The sequence below is a fragment of the Apiospora aurea genome (genome assembly GCF_038362705.1).
Source record: "Apiospora aurea strain CBS 24483 chromosome Unknown utg000005l_segment0_segment0, whole genome shotgun sequence".
Classification (NCBI taxonomy): domain Eukaryota; kingdom Fungi; phylum Ascomycota; class Sordariomycetes; order Amphisphaeriales; family Apiosporaceae; genus Apiospora; species Apiospora aurea.
The window spans coordinates 2,276,763-2,296,966 of NW_027117392.1; the positions used below are offsets into that span (position 1 = coordinate 2,276,763).

The 20,204-nt window shown below is 53.4% G+C and overlaps 2 protein-coding genes across 2 annotated transcripts; both read left to right on the forward strand.

The window, feature by feature from the left end:
• Positions 1 to 7,728: 7,728 nt before the first annotated feature.
• PG986_007265 (uncharacterized protein) lies at positions 7,729 to 9,178 on the forward strand (the record flags this gene model as incomplete). The annotated part of the gene is made up of 4 exons (XM_066843487.1): positions 7,729 to 8,194; positions 8,251 to 8,662; positions 8,721 to 8,804; positions 8,866 to 9,178. The coding sequence occupies 4 exons, from the start codon at positions 7,729 to 7,731 to the stop codon at positions 9,176 to 9,178; spliced, it is 1,275 nt and encodes a 424-aa protein (XP_066699599.1).
• A 7,529-nt stretch (positions 9,179 to 16,707) lies between these two features.
• Positions 16,708 to 19,327, forward strand: PG986_007266 (anaphase-promoting complex subunit ApcB; the record flags this gene model as incomplete). The annotated part of the gene is made up of 3 exons (XM_066843488.1): positions 16,708 to 17,876; positions 17,945 to 18,260; positions 18,296 to 19,327. The coding sequence occupies 3 exons, from the start codon at positions 16,708 to 16,710 to the stop codon at positions 19,325 to 19,327; spliced, it is 2,517 nt and encodes an 838-aa protein (XP_066699600.1).
• Positions 19,328 to 20,204: the final 877 nt, after the last annotated feature.

The window sequence follows — 20,204 nt, forward strand, 5'->3', positions numbered from 1 at the left end:
GCATGTCGCCCTTTCCCTCTACTTGCTACTCACCCTCTTCCAAAGAACGAGTATCCCTGGTGTACATAGGATGATGGTTTATGAAGATATTCTCGCGTTGGGACATCATTCCGGCCCATCCTGTGAAGTGAGCAGGCCTCTACAAAGGCCGTTATTTCCCCCTGAGAGAACATAATGCACTTGGAGGCACCGTAAGCCTGCACTGTCAAGGCGTGCAGCATGCACCACCACTATCGTGGCTGATATCGACAACATTTGGGGGGCAGGCCAGCGAGTAAAGCTCCGTGTCACACAATCCCACGCGCAAAAGATTGGCGGTCCCAGTGCCATCAACCGTGCCTGGTGACTTTCGTCGTTTCCCTCTCCCTCGCCGAGTGTTTAAGCAAATGCGACCAAGTCGTGACTATCCAACGCCTTCTCGAGAGAGTTTAGTCTCCGTCAGTACATGTAAAGAGCCTGAGGGCCGGTAGGGTTCAGTGGGCGAGGTGGCTGAGCAGACAGACTATGTATCTATCTATCCCCTGACGGCCGTTAGCAGGTTGGACAGATGCCTAGACGCTTGCAGAAAGGGTCCGGAAGATTGGTACAGTAATACTATATGTGCGCTTAGGCTTAGGCAGGTGGGTGCATTGTCTTACTGACGTCCCTTGTGCAGGATTAATCTAACTGGGCACATGGGCATGGCGTGCCATTCAAGCCAAGTAGATGCTCCATACATTCTCTCCTTTTCCAACTATAGGACTCCAGGTACAGACTGTCCAAGTGGACCGCGATCGCGAGGGGACCGTATCTCGGTAGGAGCTAGTAGAGTATTAGGCTTACACTAATCAAAGTGGCAGTGCGCTGGTCGACGATCCGGCCAGTGGCCCTGTATCCAGCCCGGATTTTATGGAGACCATGATCTAAAGATAGAATGTCAGCTCCGTCATCTCCATCAACAACGTGGTTCTCACCAAGAACACGCTGGGTCGCGGAGAATCACCACTGTGGCCGCCTTGAAGTTAACCTTGAAGCATGGAAGAAACAGGGCAGGGTACGGCACGGCAGAGCAGAGCAGGGCAGGCTGGGCGGTAAATGACGACATAGCAGTGAAAACGGCAAGGGAACCAGGACGTCCGCCAGTCATCTCGGACTTTTTGCGAGGGCTTGGCGTGGCAGAGGAGACGGCTCAATGGGGAAAAGTACGGCGCGGCAGTGTGGGCTCGTTGGAAGCTGCACATTCGATGCCGTCGTCCTCTGCTGTCTGCTGCGCGCCCTTTTCCCTTCCATCCTGGCAGAACTCTTTAGGCTTGGTCTACCCGAAACGGAGCCTCTCGTGGAGTTGCCAGATGCCGCCCACGTCCCGGGCCATAGGATCGATGGGGTGGTCGACCAAGAGAATTCCGAACCGTTGGGCGCGCCACGATTGCTTGCTGTACGATTTGTCCTGCCTGTGTATAACCCCCTGTCTGCCGGGGCCTTCTGGTCCTGGTCCCAGTCCTAGCTGGCCCTAGTGATTGCAGTAGCATGTATGGCGCACTATGAGCTGGCGTAGACGTAGCTGATGCAACGCGGCGCAACGCCTAATTTTGTTTCCTTGCCAATCGGTCGAGGTGTGTCCCAACACGGGAGGTGACTCGCCGGCATCGGGCGTAGCTGGGTCAAACCGTTGCGTTCCGGCTATGGAACATCGCCATAGCGATTAAGAAATGCCGAAGAGCGCAAGAGCAAGAGCAAGAGCAAGAGCAAAACCAGAGGTCGTGGGTCCTGGGCGACCAGCTCGTTATTATCCCAGAAGTGTCGGTGAAGCTAACAGTGGGCCCTAAAAGCCCCTGGCTTCAGTATGCAGTTTACCCAGTCGAGACGGGTGGTGGTTTGTACAACGAGCGGTTGTTCATCCAGTTGTGGGGGAGCGCGGCTATGCTATATCCCCATAGCAAACAAGAGGGGAAGGTGGATTCAAACGCCGGTCGACGTCCATTTCACTCCACGGTCTTGCCGTCCCGTGTACGGAAGTACGTGATGGCCCAACAGCCGGGGATTCCAGAAGGGTACAAGAGCAGTACGGGCGCCAGTACTTTAGGTAAGCAAGTATGTATGCATATAGTGTCGTCATTGATCGCCTACTTGGCAAAATGCAACTGGGGACCCGACATACCATATGCGTGACCGTATGATATGCACGTTGTAGTACAAGCAGCCTACGACCAGCCGGTATACTCCGAAGGTTTCACAGGTAGCCTGGGAGCTATAGAGCATGTACTCGAGGGTACTACGTGATCCCACCGTCCATGGATCTTGCAAGGGCGGCATTGGCGGGAAGCTCAACGTGGGAGTGCAACCTCCAGTTCTCCCCCATCCTTGGCAGTACGACAGCAGGGGACTTTTTCATCAGCTGTGTGGATGGTAGTCAGTAGTGATGATAGTCCTTGTATGCAGTGGCATGCGGATATGGCCTATAAGCTACGCCCATATACCGCACACATACCACAGCTCTTGTTGTCTTAATAGGACAGCGGCAGGCTGCAAGGTTAGGCCGGCCCCGAAGATGGTAGATGGTCCCCTCCACTATGTGCATTGTCCATGGCTGTCATCATTTACCCAGAACAGCCAGAGTCAGTCAGCCAGCTAGTTGCCGTTAGATCGGGACGTTTCAGCCTGCCTTGCAGTGCCAAAACCAGACGCACCCATGGCTGATCCGACCTATCATCAAATTCAAGGGTACACAATCAATGTTGCTTACCAACTGTCGCCTGTATCGCCTGGAACCGCTGGAACGAAGCCCTTCTCCAACGAGTCCTAGAGGGAAAAGTGCAAAGGAGAAAGGAAGAACATGCAACAGAGGGAAAACCACTGCCATCATGAGCGAATCAAAACCACTCGGGATTTCACTGGTCAGTCCACACACCAAAACTAGTCTCGAGAGGAGCCAATATGAAGCTGCAACTAAATGAGGGCATCCACCGGACTAGCAGCGACTTACAGAGGACCCTTGTTTTCCCACCCAGCAACGACGCGGCACAGTCGCCAGCTCGCCGAAAAGGGCGACGATTCCGATGAGTGCGAAGCTGCGAGTCGAGATAGGCTGTTTCATGAAACCCCGAGGGCCCCGTCGCTGTCTGCTTGTGCGAATCGGATCAGCTGAGGCCACGGTTGAGATGTGCAACCATCTGCTACCCCAAACCTACCCAACCATCTCCAGCAATCGTTCTTGGGGCCTCCTTTACGTATGGTCCGATAGCATTGTTTCTTGTTGGTTATTCGGCTCCCATATACTCTTTCTGGACACTACCAGTGCAGCCTTGTGCATCAAGGGTGGGCATCAGCTATTGTCCTGGTTTGACCCAAGTGTGTGTGTGCCTGCCCGTCAATTGTACTGACGGGCTTACACATGCTTCATGAGTCGGTTGTCTCCTTTGGAAGGAACCCGGATCATCGTTGTATATTCAGTTCTCCCTTGTCGTGGATCGTGAACTTACCTGCTTTGTACTTGGTGTGTTCTCTCCGGCCCAGCTCCCGCGCAGAATTTGGGTTGTACCTAGATTATGTCGAAGTCGATAGAAGGCAACCGCTCAGTATCCTTGTTGGTCTTGAAGAGCGTTGAGATTGCCGCGGGGTGGCCAAGACAGTCACACTGCTCGTTTGCGCTGTAAACCATTAGCATTTCTGATCACATAACTACCGTCCGTTGGTTGAACGTGGCTATAATGCATCTTGGGTTGCAAGATGGGCACAACACTGCTGGATCTCGCACATTGGTCCTTTGCCACTTGAAGTTAGATCCTCCTCCTTGAGCATGCGTGAAGTTACATAAGCTGGTGTTGCCATGCATCCATATGCTACGTAGGATGCGCCCGGGTAAGGGCTCGAGGTAGTCTTCGGACCCAGCCTGCTTGAGATGAAACATAGCGCCTGCAAGCTCGGCCTAGTAGCTCGAAGCTGCCATAAGCTGGCATAATAAGGCAGAGAGGATGGTTTGACTTGGTATATCGTAGTCATAGGGTAGAGGGGACCAACAGCCTGCTGTGCTTGGCTCAGGAAAGCGCATTGCTTCTCACAGAAACATGACGGCAAACGATAAAGTTAGGGATTCCATGGCCCGACGCCTGAAGATAGTGGCAAAGAAAAGAGATGGACTTCAAGCCGCAGATACTTTGAGTATTGACTGGTCGACTTTGCGACGGGCGAAGAGCCGGTTCCCCCATTCTCTGGTTGGACCTGCAAGAATCTCCTCCCGGCAAGGCTTGCATGAGCAATGGCCTGATAGTGTAACTCACCTGTCGTTGCGCAAAGGAACCCCTGAAGCCCATGTCGGCATGAAGCAACAATGCACGATGCTGCAGCTGTGCTAATCAAGGCAAACAAGGTAGAATACAACCATGCCAACGTATAGAAACAGGATGGAATTGCCGGACGTTATGAAGCGATGCTTGCGAACAACCGGCTGCTGTTAAGCCAGCCAGCATTAAGAGATTTTCGACACGTCAATCAAGGAGAAAGAAGAGCTGAGGGAGACGACCACTGGTTCCGATACTGGATGTTAGAACCTCCCTGTCCCTGTGCATTAGGTCCATACCAGCCGTACAGAGCAGACCAATGGGCATTGTCTCGAGTAGGTACTTCCCGTCCCTACCTCTCTCCAGCTCTCTCGCTCTCTCACTCTCTCACTCTCTCGCTCTCTACCGCAGACAGCAGTCCGGCCGGAGCGAAGGTAAGCCGAGATGAGAGATTTAGCATCTACCGCCGTATGTGAAGGTAGTACCCAAGGCAGGTAAACGTAGAATCATGTTACTGAAATTGGCTTCTTAGTAATGCGCAGGTAGCTTAGCAATTTGTCAGTGGGCGCTGCTGGTACGCCGGGACTGTACCCCAAATGGCCGTATCTCGAAATAAGTTCAGGTGTTCGTGTTCATGGGGGACTGCAATCGATTGACAGTCAACAGATTGTGTAGGTACTTGATAAGGCAGCGTAAGCAAGAACAAGATCAGAAATCATGTTCTGTCGGCATCAAGAAAACGAGCGTTCTGATTGGAGGGGAGCACTCGGCGGGATGCGCTAACGTACTCAAATCCAGTGCTTAAGTGATAAAGTGCTACGATGTGGAAAGAACAGTGCAGGCGGTTGCAGTCAGGTCGGGTACTCGGGTACTCGGGTACTTTGAAATGTTACGTTTGGCTTGGGTTGGCTTATTAGAGATACATGTACATACGTCTTAGGTAGGTACAGACAGAGCCCCCCCAGAGCGTCCATGCTCACACACACACACACACACACACACACACACACACACACACTTTCTCTCTCTCTCTCTCTCTCGCTCTCTTTCTCTCGCTCTGTCGGTCGCGTTCAACTCTCTCTTCCTCCGCGCGATTCATCCCCGATAGAGTCCTAATCATTAACGTTGGAACGATAGGTAGAAAGTGCTAGGTTAGGGGAAGTACCATTCGATAATGCTAATCATCCAATGCCTGCATACCTATCCGGTTTATACGTGTGTGCGTGCGTGTGTGTACGTGCACACACACATACATACGGCAAGTTGAACAACGCACGCAGCGCTGAAGAGGGCTGGTGGTACTTGGGGAAGCATGTCGGGCTTCCCCTACGATTAATTGAAGATCTATCGAGAGCACAGGCGCTTCTTTCACTCCCGTTCGATGCTTCCATTCCTGTCGTATGGATTATGCTAGCTTGATAGTGTCAATGTAACTGCAGTGTTCCTAGCTACTCCAAATCATGGTGGTGTGGGCTGGAATATGCGTCCAGACGTTATACTACTACATGGCGGGGAGAGAAGAGCATTAGAAGAAAGAAAAGAAGAAAAAGGCAAAAGGGTCCTGGAGCGAGGGTACGTACGGTGTCATCTAGCTCTAACCAACTGGGATGGGTTGGGATGGATGGTAATGGTGATGGTGACGACGACGGTGGTGGTGGTGTTAGGTATTGCTCCAACACCGTGCCTCTCTACCTGCTTCTTTATTCGTCGCCTGGTACCCTGGCTGACCCCCTCTGGCTGGCTGCTCCGGCTGGAGACCGCCCCATGCGGCTAGGCAGGCAAAGAACCACGATCAGCGCTGCGCTTGACGTTAACGTTCCACACCCTTTTTTTCTGCCCGCGCCCAGGCGCCTATTGCCGCCGTAGACGAGGTGACCACAAATGGGCTAGTGGCTTGACAGCGAGAGCCCAAGGGGCTGGGATTCGGATCCTTCTAATAAAGGGCCTGTGTCCTTTTCCTTCAAGCCATTTTCCAGACGGCTTCTTCGATGGGGCCTTCGATGTGCCCCTCTAACTCTGATTCTCTCTCTGGCTCTCTCTCGCTCTCCTGCACACCTCCTCGGACGGACACACATACTCTGACTCTCACCCACGCACCGCACACACGCTCGCACCCACAACCGCGACCGCAACCAACCCCAAAGATCAAAGATCAAAGATTTGATTTGTCTGTGGCCATTAAACTTGGCTGGCCGTCAAGGTGAACGGGCTGGTGTCTCATCCTCGCCCACTGATAGAGCCTGTAGACGCTGTAACCACCGCCCGCAAAGCAGGGCGCTGGCGCTCTTTTCTTTCCTTGACAAGCCCGATGCAACAGTACCTAATGCATGGCCTCGGGTCTGTTCCAGCGTGGCCCATTCTAGAAGGCCAGTCGAAAAGCGCAGTGGTCGAGATGCCGCCGTTTCGCTTGGTTCAGGCCTGCAATGCCCTGTCTGCTGACCCCGTCTCCCGCACACTGACTTTGGGCTCTGTCGGATTGACTGCCTTGAACCTTTGCCATTCGTCCCCCTTTGGCTTTACTTTATACGCTGGGCCCTATGTTTAGTGTGCGGACTGCCTCGAGCAAGCCACCCCGGCCTTGCTAGACAGCCGGTTATAGTTGTGTGTAAGTGGTCAAGTGCGAACTTTTCCGTCCATGGCAGGCTTAGGAACAGGCAAGGCGCCAGCAAGCATAACGGCTAGGCTGGCGACTACACGGGACTTCGGGACCTGGTCGACGAGCAATGCTGGAGCCTATTGATCCTCGAAGCCATCCCGCCACCAGCGTACCGTTGTGTAGGTAATGCTCGCTACCCATGCTTAGTCGTGCTGGGCTGGCACTAGGGTGCAGGGCAGGGCAGGGCATGGGCAGGGGCAGGTTTACACGCCACCCCCCTCATCAGCACTTACGAGGCACACGCCTCTCCTCGCCGAACCGTCGAATGTATAACCCACCCCCCCTGATCACTTGGGTGACTCTTGCGCCGCTCGTACTCTGGACCTCCCGATCCCAAGGCCCGCTATTCGGGGTGGGTTCGTTTCTCGGTCACCCCTGTCAGGTACCCCAGGGTACTTTGGCGCTAAGCCCGAAGTCTTTCTTGTTCCTCTTTGCGGCGCGATACCTACCAGACCCAAGGTTCAAGGACTGCTAGTCCTGTGCTTTGCTCCACCACGCAAGTACTACTTACTGCCTCGCATCAGTTCATAAGCATCAACTGCCCTGCCTGCCAGTTCCATCTTGTCGGAGGCTGAGAGACTTAAAGGCTACGATGACCAAAGATAGCTCTTGATCACTTTCCAGTCCACCATCTTGGAGCCTCACCTTCACCCAGCAACTCGAGCCTGCAGCCTTTATAAGTCAAGTAGGAACGCCTCCTCTGCCGCCGCCCTTGCTTTCAAGTGGTCTCACTTTTCGAAGACGGAAGACGCCGTTATCAGATCCTGTGTATGTGAACTTCACCTCGACCATCCCGTCTTTACCACAGTCTCCCCAATGGACCCGTCTCGTCAGGACCAGCTCCGTGATGAGGATTTACACTTACATTCATCTAGCTCCAGACTCACAAGAATACCCTCCCCTTCAGTGGACAACTCGCCTAACAACTTGACGTCGTCGAATACCCCTGGCAACTTGCTGCTCGACTTCGATCAACCAATAACATCCCGCAGGACCCACCCGCAGGACCGTATAAGTCCGGCTTCCCACTACTCCGCATCTGCCTCAGTGCCTTCTCATCCACCATCTCTCCCTTCTTCGTACCATCTCGGATTCCCCGGGGACATAGAGGGACAGTCCCGATTTACTTGTGCTCCTTCGTTGCGCGTTCATCCCGCCCCCGAGCTCGATACCTCTTCGCCACATTCGTCACGCTCAACCATCGCGGATATGAGTACTGTTGCAGTCCATTACGACTCGAGATTCGAGATGGGCGTCCCACGCAGTTCCTACACTTGGCCTGGTGAGTGAAACAGCCAACTCGATGCTCCTAGTGTGTTGACCTAACTCGAGGCATAGACGCGGGGGCAGACCTTCTCGGCCATGACCTGGGGTCCGTCAGCCATGGTTCCGATGTCAGTTTAACTCCGCCCAGCACGTCAAGATCGGTCACATCCAGTCCACCCCGCGGGACCTTGACACCAGAGCAGCGCGAGCTGAAAAGACAGCGAGATCTGGCCCGCCGTGACTCGAAGGCCTCGATGCGAGCCCGCCGCGGCATGAGCGGCTCTTACAACTCGCACTCTCCCCCAGTGTCGATGAACGAGTTCCAGCCATCATCCGCACTGCCAGTTTATACGACCTCGTCATCTCAGATCTCTCTGTTGGCTGAGCCGGTCACCACAGTTTCCGGAACAGGCTACATACCGTCTTATTCTTCGCCTCTGCCGGAACCGAACCACTCGATGTTTTCTGGCAACTTCGCTTCTCTGTACGTTCTCTACGGGAGACGGAATGGATCTCTCCAGATGGCTAACAATGGCTGCTAGACCGACCAACGCATACATGAACTTGGATTATCCATCTGCCTATCCCCCGGCGTCCACAAGCCACTCTGCGAACTCGCATTATGAGTAAGACCAATGTCCACCTTCCTATTTATAGACTTGGTGTCTAATATGTTTTACTTACTAGAACTGCGCGGCCCTCTTCGATGCAAGATGGCCATATGTTTTACCCCGTGCCACATGTCCTGTCATCTGGAAGCAGTCCGAACCACGATGGCCATGTACGAGTCGTCCAGAGCCGGCCCAAGCCTCAGTGCTGGGAGCACGGTTGCAACGGTCGACAGTTTTCTACCTTCAGCAATCTGCTCCGACACCAACGCGAGAAGTCGGGCCAGGCAGCCAAGGCAGTGTGCCCGAATTGCGGGGCCGAATTTACTCGGACGACAGCAAGAAACGGCCACCTCGCTCACGACAAATGCAAGCAACGCCGAAACTCGTAGTAGTCGCTCCTACCTATCCCACTTTTTTTCCTGTTTCACCTATACGATCGTTTACGAGGGACCATGTACTTTAGCAGGAGTTTCTGGCTTAGAAAATTGCTTTTTGGAGGTGTTTGTGTGTGCAACAGCCGAAAGGGCTCCCGGCGGGAATTTATGGAAGGGCATCTTACGGAGGCATTGCAGATATACGTTTCCAGTATATAAGGGATTCTGAAGTCAATAGGGGAGTGCCAGGTCGGCATGCGCGTCAGTTACCATATACCCCCCTTTTTATTTTATTTTTTATTTTCCCCGAGGGCGAAGCTCATTTTCTGCCCCTTTTTGTTTTTGGGGGGGTGCATTTTTGGTTGAAATCTTTCTTTCTTTCTTTTCGGCAAGCATTTTGTTTTGTGGGTTTGAACCAGTTACTCTTCTCGAAGTTTTCGACTGTACATTAGAACGCTGCTAGAGTATATTTGCTTTTGTTGCTCCTGGTTTGGCTCCAAAGGAGATAGCATCTAAATCGAAGATTTGGGCCACCAAATGAAACCGACCGTATCTACTGTTCATATCCTGCTACCTCTTGTTGCCCACTTGTGTATAGACGGTAAACATGCAGTAATTGATGGCCGTCGCTCTCTAGCTGCATTTGGAAGTGCGTGTACTGACTGACACTGCTATACCAAAAAAAAAAGCGACGTTGCCCCGGCCAGAGGTTGTTGGCCGCATCTCCCGGGGGGTTTCCAAGGCAATGGATGCTGGCCCGTCGCTTAAATGGCACTTGCAGGAGCTCTGGGAATCCACCCGCTAGTATTGCTACTCTAAAACGTGCTCGCTCGAGCCGATCGCTGCAAGTTCAGAGAGACTTATGTCATCCGATCAGGGTCAGGCACGCGCGCGTGCGCACATGCACACCCACAGACACATCTCCAGCTCATGGTAAGACGAGAGGTGCTTGTACCACACCACCACTCGCTACGCCGGAGCAGGCCGGGCTTGGTTGGGTTTGCTTTTCCCCGGCCTGACCACTGCGTCGGATAGAGGTACACACCTGATGTAGGTCGGTATCATGATGGATGTATGTTATGTAAGTAAAGTAAGCACTGCACGCAGCTCTAAAAATGTATCTTGATGTGAGTAATTTGACCACGCATCTCGTCCCGCAGGTCGGTCGGTAATGTTAATAATAATAATAATAATAATAATGCTTTGTGGAGTAAGAAAATCACATCACAATCTTCTTAAAATAGGTATATGCTGCAATTCTCAAACATGACAGCCACGATCGGCTCGTCCTAACGAGGCGGCACAGCGGCGTGTGGGTGTGGGCGTGTGCTATGTCATAAGCGGTGGTGGGAGACAAGAAAGAAGCAGAAGCAGAAGCAGAGTTGGAGCGAGCGTGCATTGCGATGCAATTTGGGGGCCCGATCACTGACCACAGACGGAAGGTGGATGAAGACCAAGAAAGACAAAGTGACGCCCGGGCAACACACGTGGAACCGGGGTCCGAAGAGCGAGGAGAGGGTGGGCGGCCATTCGAGATGACTGGTCGGCGCAGCACCTTGTTACATGCAGACATCATGAGAGGGAGGGAGCATTAGCGCAGGGCCAGTGTCGTCAACTCGGAGCTGCATTACATGACCACGTTGGCCGCGCATGGCTGCTCCCGGCTAGCTTAGCTTCTGGTAAGTGGTAAGCTGGAGGGACTTCTTTTTCGCATGTCAATGTCACCACCCCCGCCGGACGACATCGACAACCATTCGTCGGAGGTCGGGGAAGGCTTCAAGCCCTCCGTACCAGCACCTACCACCAACCACCAACCAAACCAAACCAGCGTGTTTCATCATTTGATGAAACTTCTATACATGTTCTTTTCCCTTTTCTTGCTTTTCTTGTTTTTTTTTCTTTTTCTCCCGAACATGTCCCTGTTGGACCGCCCATCCAATCCAGGAGCAGATCATGCAGGGCCTGGCTTCCTTCCCGTTGACGATTTTCCTCCCATCTCGTCCGTTTTCGTTCAACCCCGCTGCCCATCATTTTGCTCTGCATTGCACAGCCATCTTTTTACTTAGTCGATCATTACGCCGTACGGAAACCGCTCAAAATAGAAACATCCCCCCCCCCTCTTCCCTCCATACCGAATCATTACATCGATGGTCATAACATCAGATAGATTGGCATGGAGATGCATGTCCACCAACGCCCCATATTTCAATGGCAACGGCTCGACTCTTTTGTGTGAAGCTGAATACCCCGGGCTGCGCAGGTAAGACGCAGCGGCCAGTAACAAGACAGACCGGTTCAGCAGCCAAGACTTACCGACATGTAAGTACACATGCATCGCAACCACCACGGTCTCCCGTGATTAAGCACATAATGTACCTACCTGCCTACCTGGTACCTATCTTACTTTACTTTCCTTTACAGGGAGCATGAGATATGACAATATCTTCAAGGCACCAGCCGTCACCCCGTGCTGATGACTGGTTGGAAATCGGCGACCACCATCGCTTATTGTGCATTGTACTCTGACAAGTAAGTACTATGCATGTAGGTACGGGCTCATGCTGGGACACTGAAACGGTATAGTATATCGACAAAACAAGAACGCTAATATTTCCTCTCGCGCCCGCTTACAATCAGCTTTCTATCGTCTAGTATACGAGCCAGGCTGTTTTCTTCTTCTTCTTCTTCTGATATCTGATATCTGATGCTTTGATGTGTCGGTATACCTGGAAGTCGTTCTGAGTAGGTACATTTGTTGAACGCCGGTGCTGCTTGGCAGGGCTTCCGGGGCTGTTCGGAGGAGGGTAAGGAATCGGCATGGAAACTTCCAACAGTCATCTTACCTACGGCAGGGCACGTGGAAAATCACTGGGAGGAAGAAGGGTGTAGCGCATGCTAACCCTATTGGCAGAAGATGCAGTCATCACGTGGGATGGACCATGTTTCCCTCCTCTCTAACTGCTAGCTGACTGCTCTTCATGTCTGTCTTAGCAGGCTGATGTCGCTTATGCCGCTTATGCCACTCACTGGCTGGGCTTCTCCAGACCGGATCGCCAGGTTCTATTCCAGGAGCAAAAGCAACGCTCCCCGTTGGTAAGTCTCCCTACATCTGCTCCATCTCACTGGATTAGACCTCGACGGAGGAGAACGCATCCATCTAGCTGCATACTCTACCCTGCCGCCTCGTGTTTCCAGGCCCGTGTGTCAGTGCGTGTGTGTGTATTGATGTATGTGTACCCCGCACACTACCTTACGATTACTCGCTCCGTACACTCATTCACTCGTCGGGGTAGCGCGATGATTGGGAGACCCGGCGAAACTCGATGCCCAGGACGGTGGATCTACTGATATTCGATAGTGGAGGATTTCAAGACTGATCTAGTCGATTACCGAATCAGGTAATCTTCACATTGACCCTGGACTGATACTTCCTCTTAACCCAACCTGATCGTTTGTAACTGTTCCCGGCACCCGCGGATCCAGTAGCTCAAACCCCGACCACTCGCGACTACCTTGCTGCACCAGTAACCAGCTACCTGTTGCATCTCCGCGCGGCAGGGGCGGCAACCGGAGCTCGCAATCGCTCTCAGGCGATTGGCCATCGCCGGAGGAGATGTGCTGGTAGCCCTAGACCGAAGAGCTCGTCAGCTGACAAATTGGAGTCAGGCAAGTCATCTTGCTCCAAGCGCATTGCGTTCGGGCCATACGGCTTTGTCCCACACCCATTACACACACACACACACACACACACAGACCGTAAGCGTAGATAAGAAGGCCTCCGAGCTGCACGAGGCATATTTCGTCTTGTCTTACGTTACCCATGACAAACAAGGCAATTCGACCTCAAACTAGCCCTCACAGCCAGCTTATCCCACCAGTCAGCGTTGGGGGCCCCTTTGGAGGAAAGGGTGGCATTCAGGGGGCCGACCACGTGGGACTAATGCTGTGACACAACCGATGGTGTGCCCGCGAGCATGAACTACTCAGATGGCAGGCACAACCCATCTCTTATTCCCGCCCTCGACGACACGTACGGGTAATACTTCTCATCTCAGGGCAGGGCTGGCCTGGAAATGACGGAGCTGTGGCCCATCTCCGCCCTCGTGTAAGCAAGCACGTATACCCTATATCTTGCATGATCAGTCGCCAAAGGTACCACCGTTGCCGCCATGGCAATGTATCTTCGCTGTGGTGGGTGCGCAGGTTGGAAACCCCCGACATGAAACAACACGTCGCGTTGGAGAGATTGGGCTCATACTACGTGTGCCTGGAGGCGTCGTTTTGCGACCCCAAAGTCTTCGAATAGCAACAGCACCGACATTCCCGTTCCCGGATATCTGGGCCTGGCGCCATTTGCTGGCTGCCTTTGTCGTATGCGGTAGGAGGTATGTATGTACTGAATTGATTTGGTCTCGACAAACGCCCCCATTTCCCATCACCCTATGGTTCTGGGAGTGCACACCGAGCGGAAGAACACAATCGCGACAGGAGTCGGGCTTGAGGCCAGAGGTCAAACTCCAGAGCGGCTTGTGCGAGATCGGAGTTCGCTCGGCTTTGCGCCCAATCAGAAGCGTTCCTCCGCTATGCAGCCTTACCGAGCCAGACGGAACGGGAGGAGCGCGGACCTGTCACTGTCGCGATGATGGGCTGGTTTGTGCCCAGCAACGGCAAGGACCCTCGGGTGGAGAAGGGGCTCTCGTTCATTGGCCATTCATTCATCCAACGACGCAAGACAAAATGACACAGAGTCGGACGCCATGACGGATGAGGGTGCTTGTGATCGATCTTACAGTAGCTTCCGCCTGGCTTTCTGCATCGCAAGCCACAAAATCACAGATACACTCACCTTGTCGCTCGATATAGTGCAGTACAGTACAGTAAGAGCTGCGGCATGATGACACGCCTAGTAAGTAAGCGATCGAGGTACCGACTACAAGTAGAGCACTGAAGCCTCTCTCACCCCTGTCCTTGTCGGACGCGGTGCAGTGGAGTCGGGACAGGCCTTCCACATTTCTCAGCTTGCACCCACTCCGCCAACTGGTACTCGCCAGCTTCGACTGCGAATGACTGCCAAGTTGACGATGCTGCCGGTTCAGCCTGGTAGCTGAAACTGTAAGGGGTCTTCAGGCCACTACTTACCTCACCATTCGCATCTAATGTATCTGCAAGAGAAGTTAAATAGGGAGGCAAGAGTATATATATGTATATGTAGTGGTAGACGTAGACGTAAGTAGATGTAGTTGTTTATGGATCTTCCTTGTGGAATAATTGCATCCATCCCCTTGCGATGGAACTGAAGGCACAATAAGGTTTTCTTTTCACATTTCTTTTCCATACCGATCTTCGCCTTCAGAATCGGTAGGTATGCTCTAAAAGTGGCTTCACGACGAGTATCCCTCTTTGCGCTTACCAACAAGCTGGGTCTGGGCCGGCTGCTCCCCGGCACCATGCCCGTACCTCGTTACCTCGTCCGTCCATCCCATCAACCCGGATCGTCCTTGGTCTCTCATTTCACCGGACCAAGGCAACTGTTGCTCCGAAAAGAGCACGACCAATCAGAAATACCCCCATCGGAGATTTAACGACTCACGTTGGCTGCTCGAAGGAGCAACATGATCCACCCCATTTGTGCCGACTGGTTGAGTCCTTCCGCAAGCGCATCCCCATGCTGCTGGCACTGGTGATTTCGTGATGTAGTGGATGACGGGTAACAACAGCCACCACCGTTACACATGGCTGCACCGTATCCAGATGGAGAGGAAGAAGAACAAGAACCAGAAATACACCGCATAATTAGATGATATAGCACGTCACGTAATTGCACTACTGTACTTGCGGTATGATGAACGGCATGTGTAGCATACCACCTAATTCGTAAATTGCCTTTTCTAGCATTGCGGCAAATGTTTGTTGGTCCAGAAGAGAGAGCATTCTGGGAGACCCATTTGCTGGTTACACATCACCAATTGAACTGCAGCCCCGTGCCCAATGAAAGTGCATTCCATGATTGCTCTTCTCCCCCAACATGCGCCCGGTGACCAACATGAAGCCAATGACTCTCGGATCCGAATGGACCGAATGGAGAGGCTTTTCCCAAGCAGCATCATTGTCCGGATAACAGCCCCCTTTGCTCAGGTATGAAGGTGGTCCGATTTTCTTTTTTGAACGGTCGAGGTCCCAGTTCCCGTGTCTTCCCGTTCACTCTTCCCCTGCCCTATACGTGGGGTTCGAACAGGGACTTTGTCCGCATTGCGACAAGTCAACTAAATTAGCTCCAGTGGTGGTGGTAGTAGCAGTAGCAGCAGCAGCAGCAGCAGCAGCAGTAGCACAGCGCGCTGAGCCCTGCGAGTGGGCACAGAAAAAGGGACATGGACCGGCTGGGATGCGGACTTTAGCTACCTAAATGTACATGTAGCCAGAGCCAACTCATGCATACATGGAATACAGTAAGCAAAAGCCTACTAAACATACACATATGTATGCACGTATGTATGTAGGTAGGTAAGTCACGAGGCATACATAGATAGCATCGAACAAGACACAGCTAAACAGTTTGACATCGGTCGACATGTTACACACGGCAAGCAGCCCTACCCGATCACAGCTGGCTGTTATGGCCAATTTGAGGCTGGCCTGTGTCTTGGGCTGAAGCTCGGGGTAAAGTTAGCCTTGGAACCCTCAGGTCAAGGACCTTGCTCTCGCTCTCAGCACGAAGTACCCGAGAGTACAACGTGCACCCCGGCAACAAGCCCCCCGTATATCTTTTTACATCCCTCCCTCCGCCGTCCCATGCACCACTCCCCCGGGTCTACCGGATTCATCTAGCCGGTGTACCTTCAAAGCTGCAGCCCGCCCTGAAGCTACTGTAGTGGAATAGATGTGCGTTCAGCTCAGACCAAGCCCAGTTAAAAAAGGCACCTCCCGTAGGTCCATCCATACTGACCAAGCTTTGACGCGATATAGACGCGGTTTCCTGTGCCGCCGGGACTACCTACTCGACGCCGAAATTGATAATCAACTGCGCCGTGCCTAGTGATGTAGATCAACCGACTCAGCGGCTTTAACGGTATTGAAGCGCACTTTGCTCAATTCCGCTACGCCAAACACAAGGCTGGAGGTAGTCAAGTCATTTCGGGCTGCAAGTTCCCTGGGGCCGGATAGTACATGTAGGTAGGTATCTTAAGTACTTCTTTAAGTACCTGTCTAACCTAACCTACTTAGGATATCCGTACATTATTGTCGCCAAATAGACGCGCGGGGATCCAGCTGGCAAGCCGCGCTAGATTGACGCAGTAGCCGGCTTCTCACCGCCTGCCCGAAACGGTGGCCCCAACAAACGCTTGCTGCGAAGCATATTGAAGCATCGACATCTAAACGCCGACGACAAGCCTCGAGCAGTGTGCACAGGCGACAAAAAGAAGGCGCAACTCAAGGAATTTAACGCAAGGAAGTTCTGCTAAACCACCGAGACGACTACTTGTTTTGCGGCAAGTCTTCATGATGATGTGTCGGCTGCCTCGCAACACTCTCGGCCGGACAACATAATGGCAGACACCAAATGGAACGCGGCCAAGCGCCGCGTATTCCAGTCCGTCTTCCACACCAGCTTCTCACAGCCAACGCCTACGTCCACTCCATCCCTCGGATCCTGGGAGCCCGGACAGTCTTTTGGGGGGCCGCTGGCCTCCACCCCACAGAAGAAGCACGCCGACCTGCCCTCTTCCCAGGAGCCGCGTTTGCCCTTCTCTCCGGAGAATCCCCATGCAACTGACCAGACGCGCTTTGACCGCTCCTGGCACGCCGTGACTTCGCGCATTGCCCTTCCACCCTCTGTGGCAGCCGAGGACTCCTTCGGGCCTCTGCCAAGCCCACAGGATGCTGACGACGATGGCTTGTTCATGAGTGCGCTGCAAGACATCCTGGACCCGGCCGGGCGTCTGCCCTTGGCCACACACACCGAGGACATCCTCTCGTGGCACACGCAGCAGGTGAGGCTGCACTTCGTCAACCATGTTGTGCCGCTGCTTTCCATCTGCGACAGCCACGCGGACCAGACGCAGGTGCTCCTCGGAAGCATGCGGACTTTGGAGGCTGCGCACAGGCAGTACGCATACGGCATGTCCCTCGTCCTGCGCGGCATGGAGCGTGGCGACGCGGACACCGCCCTCTCAAAGTTCCGCCGCGACCTCCACGCAATCGTTGGCAACTCAGTGTCCAACCCACTCATGACAGCCTTAAAGTCTGTTCTGGGGCGATTGATGGCTACGGTGCTGGGAGTTTACGGAGCGCCAAAGGCTCAACCCCGAGGGGCCCATGACTCCCCCGAAGTGGAAGAAGCACGACGCGAAGTTCTACAGCTTGTTGAATCCCTCCACAAAATCGGCCTAGCGGGAGAAAGGTTTCAGATTCTCTTCGCGGAGATACTCAACGAGTTGATGATCACCTATCTATACAAATCGTTTGCAGGCGTGTGGGAGAAGAGCACAGACCCATATGCAGTGCATCCTAGGCCGCGCTGCGTAGAGCAACTGGTGGCCTGGATAGAAGAGCGGTATGCTAGGTTAGCAGTCGAAGTCGCCAATCAACTGGGAAATGTGCAGGTCTCTTGGACCGATGTCGAGAAGTGGAAAGAAATCGCCATTGGTCGGCTGGCGGCATTGCGAATCACTGAGCTGTTTGACATCGTTATGAACTGGCCAGACAGCGAGGGGGTGTAGAAGATCTACGATACGCTGTCACCACCCCGCGAAGGCGTCTCCAGTTGACAGATGCTTTCTCTAGCGCACTACAAAAGCGTCTGTTGCATCCGGGACGGTCAACGCTGGACATTTTGCGCACGTACATTTCCATGATCAGGACTTTCCAGAAGCTGGATCACTCCAGAGTGCTGCTGGACCGGGTAGCTTACTCCCTCCAACTCTACCTATGCACCCGGGAAGACACTGTGCGCATCATTGTCACGAGTCTGCTCTCGAGCCCCAAAGAAACCTTATCAGAAGCACGCAAGGTTAAGCTTGTCGAGCTGGCAGAGTTGCTCCATGATCCGAACCAAAGCCGCAGCGAGCGTCAAGATGACGAATGGGACGACCTTAGTTGGGTTCCGCCCCCATAGATGCTGGGTTGAATTACAAGCGACAGAAATCGGAAGATGTTATCGGCACGCTCATCGGCGCGTTGGGATCGCCAGAGGTCTTCATCAAGGAATTCCAAAACATCATTGGCGAGCGGCTTCTCTCCGACCAGGTGGGCTTCGAGCAAGAAGTCGTGGTCTTGGACTTGCTCAAGAAGCGCTTTGGCGAATCCTTGCTGCAGGCATGTGACGTGATGATCAAGGACATCCAGGACTCGAAGAGACTCGACGGGGTCATACACCGAGGCGCGGTCAACCATCCTGATAAGGTCAAGCATGACTGGACGATCCATACCAAGATCCTCTCGCGGCTGTACTGGCCCGATATGGGCGAGGAGCCCTTTGTTGTGCCCGAAGAAATTGTGGACATGCAGAAGATGTATGAGACAATCTTCCAGCACCTGAAGCCGACACGTACCCTCAAATGGCTCAACCACTTGGGCCAAGCCAAGATGGAACTCGAGCTTGAAGACCGTACTATCAGTGAGGAGGTCCAAACATACGAAGCTGCTGTCATCAGTGCCTTTAGCGAGCATGCTGTCAGTGGAAGAAGCCCGAGCTGGACGTTCGAGGATCTGTGGATGCATCTGCAGATGGACGAGGACCTCCTCGCGGCCGCCCTGCGGTTCTGGGAGAGGAAGCAGGTGCTCCGCAAACTGCCCAACGACGAGTACGTGGTGATGGAGCGGCTGGAGTCGGCCGAGCAGCAGCTGGCATCCGAGAACAAAGCCTCGTCGTCAAGGGGCGCCAAGGGCGCCAACGCGGCCGCCCCGACGCCGCGCAAGGCCAAGAAACCGAGCGGCATGAGCGAGAAGGAGAAGGAGAAGCGACAAGTCTATTGGCGGTTCATCGTGGGCATGCTGACCAACTCGAGCCCTGCGATGCCGCTGGGCCAAATCGCCATGATGATGAAGATGCTCATTGCGGACGGGTTCCCCTGGAGCAACGAGGAGCTGCAGGAGTTCCTCGGCGACAAGATTGCTGATGGCGAGTTGGAGCTCGCGGGCGGCAAGTACAAGCTCATCAAGAAGTGAATGGAGGATAGCAGAATTGAGCAACTTACGTGCGCTCTACGGAGCGGCCCATTGTCGAGATTAGTCGGTCTCCTATAACGACTGGATGTCAGAAGAAAAGCCCGCGGGACCAAGACTCTCAAGGCCCAGGGTTTGATTATGTTATAATATCACGGTTAGGGATTAAACATGAGAAATGAGAATAACATCATTACCCTATCTTTGAAGGGTAAATACCTCGTGCGGGGAAGATAGTTGGACGTGCGTGAGTGAAGCTGGGCAGTCGACAATATGCGTGGTACGAATTGCTTTGTCGGCGCCTTACGGCTTGCCCCGTTCTGCGACGAGGGGTGGTGGTAAGGGGGACATGGGCAGGCAGTCTCACAAATTACTAGATGACTGCGAGCATTACTGTAGCCATCCATATGCGGCCTGAGATACTCAGGCAAACACCACCGCGTTCCCGACGGTACAAGAAACGGCTACATCTTTAGAGTCGTAGTGCCGCTGCCGGGGAGGTGAAGGCATCGAGGGACATATCTGACGCCAAGTAGCGGTATCAGGACCAACCTCACTTCTAACAATTCCCATTCGTAGTTTTTGGGAATTAACAAGAGGGAAACATAATAAATATTGATCAATCCAGGCAAGGTATGTGTCTCCCTGTTACTGCTGTGAGACACCCTGCGGACCACACGTGCCCCTGATAGGTATCATCGTGCGTTTGGGCCTGGCTTAAAAGTCAGACCGAGGCAGCGAAGGTGCTCTTATCCATGTATGACTGTTGCTTGTAGATGGAAAGGGAGTGAGTATGCATAGACTGGCTACCTCGTGAGTCGAGTCTTCTCTACCTGCCTACCTGCCTAGCTACGTGCGTCTGCTGGAAGACGCATTTTAT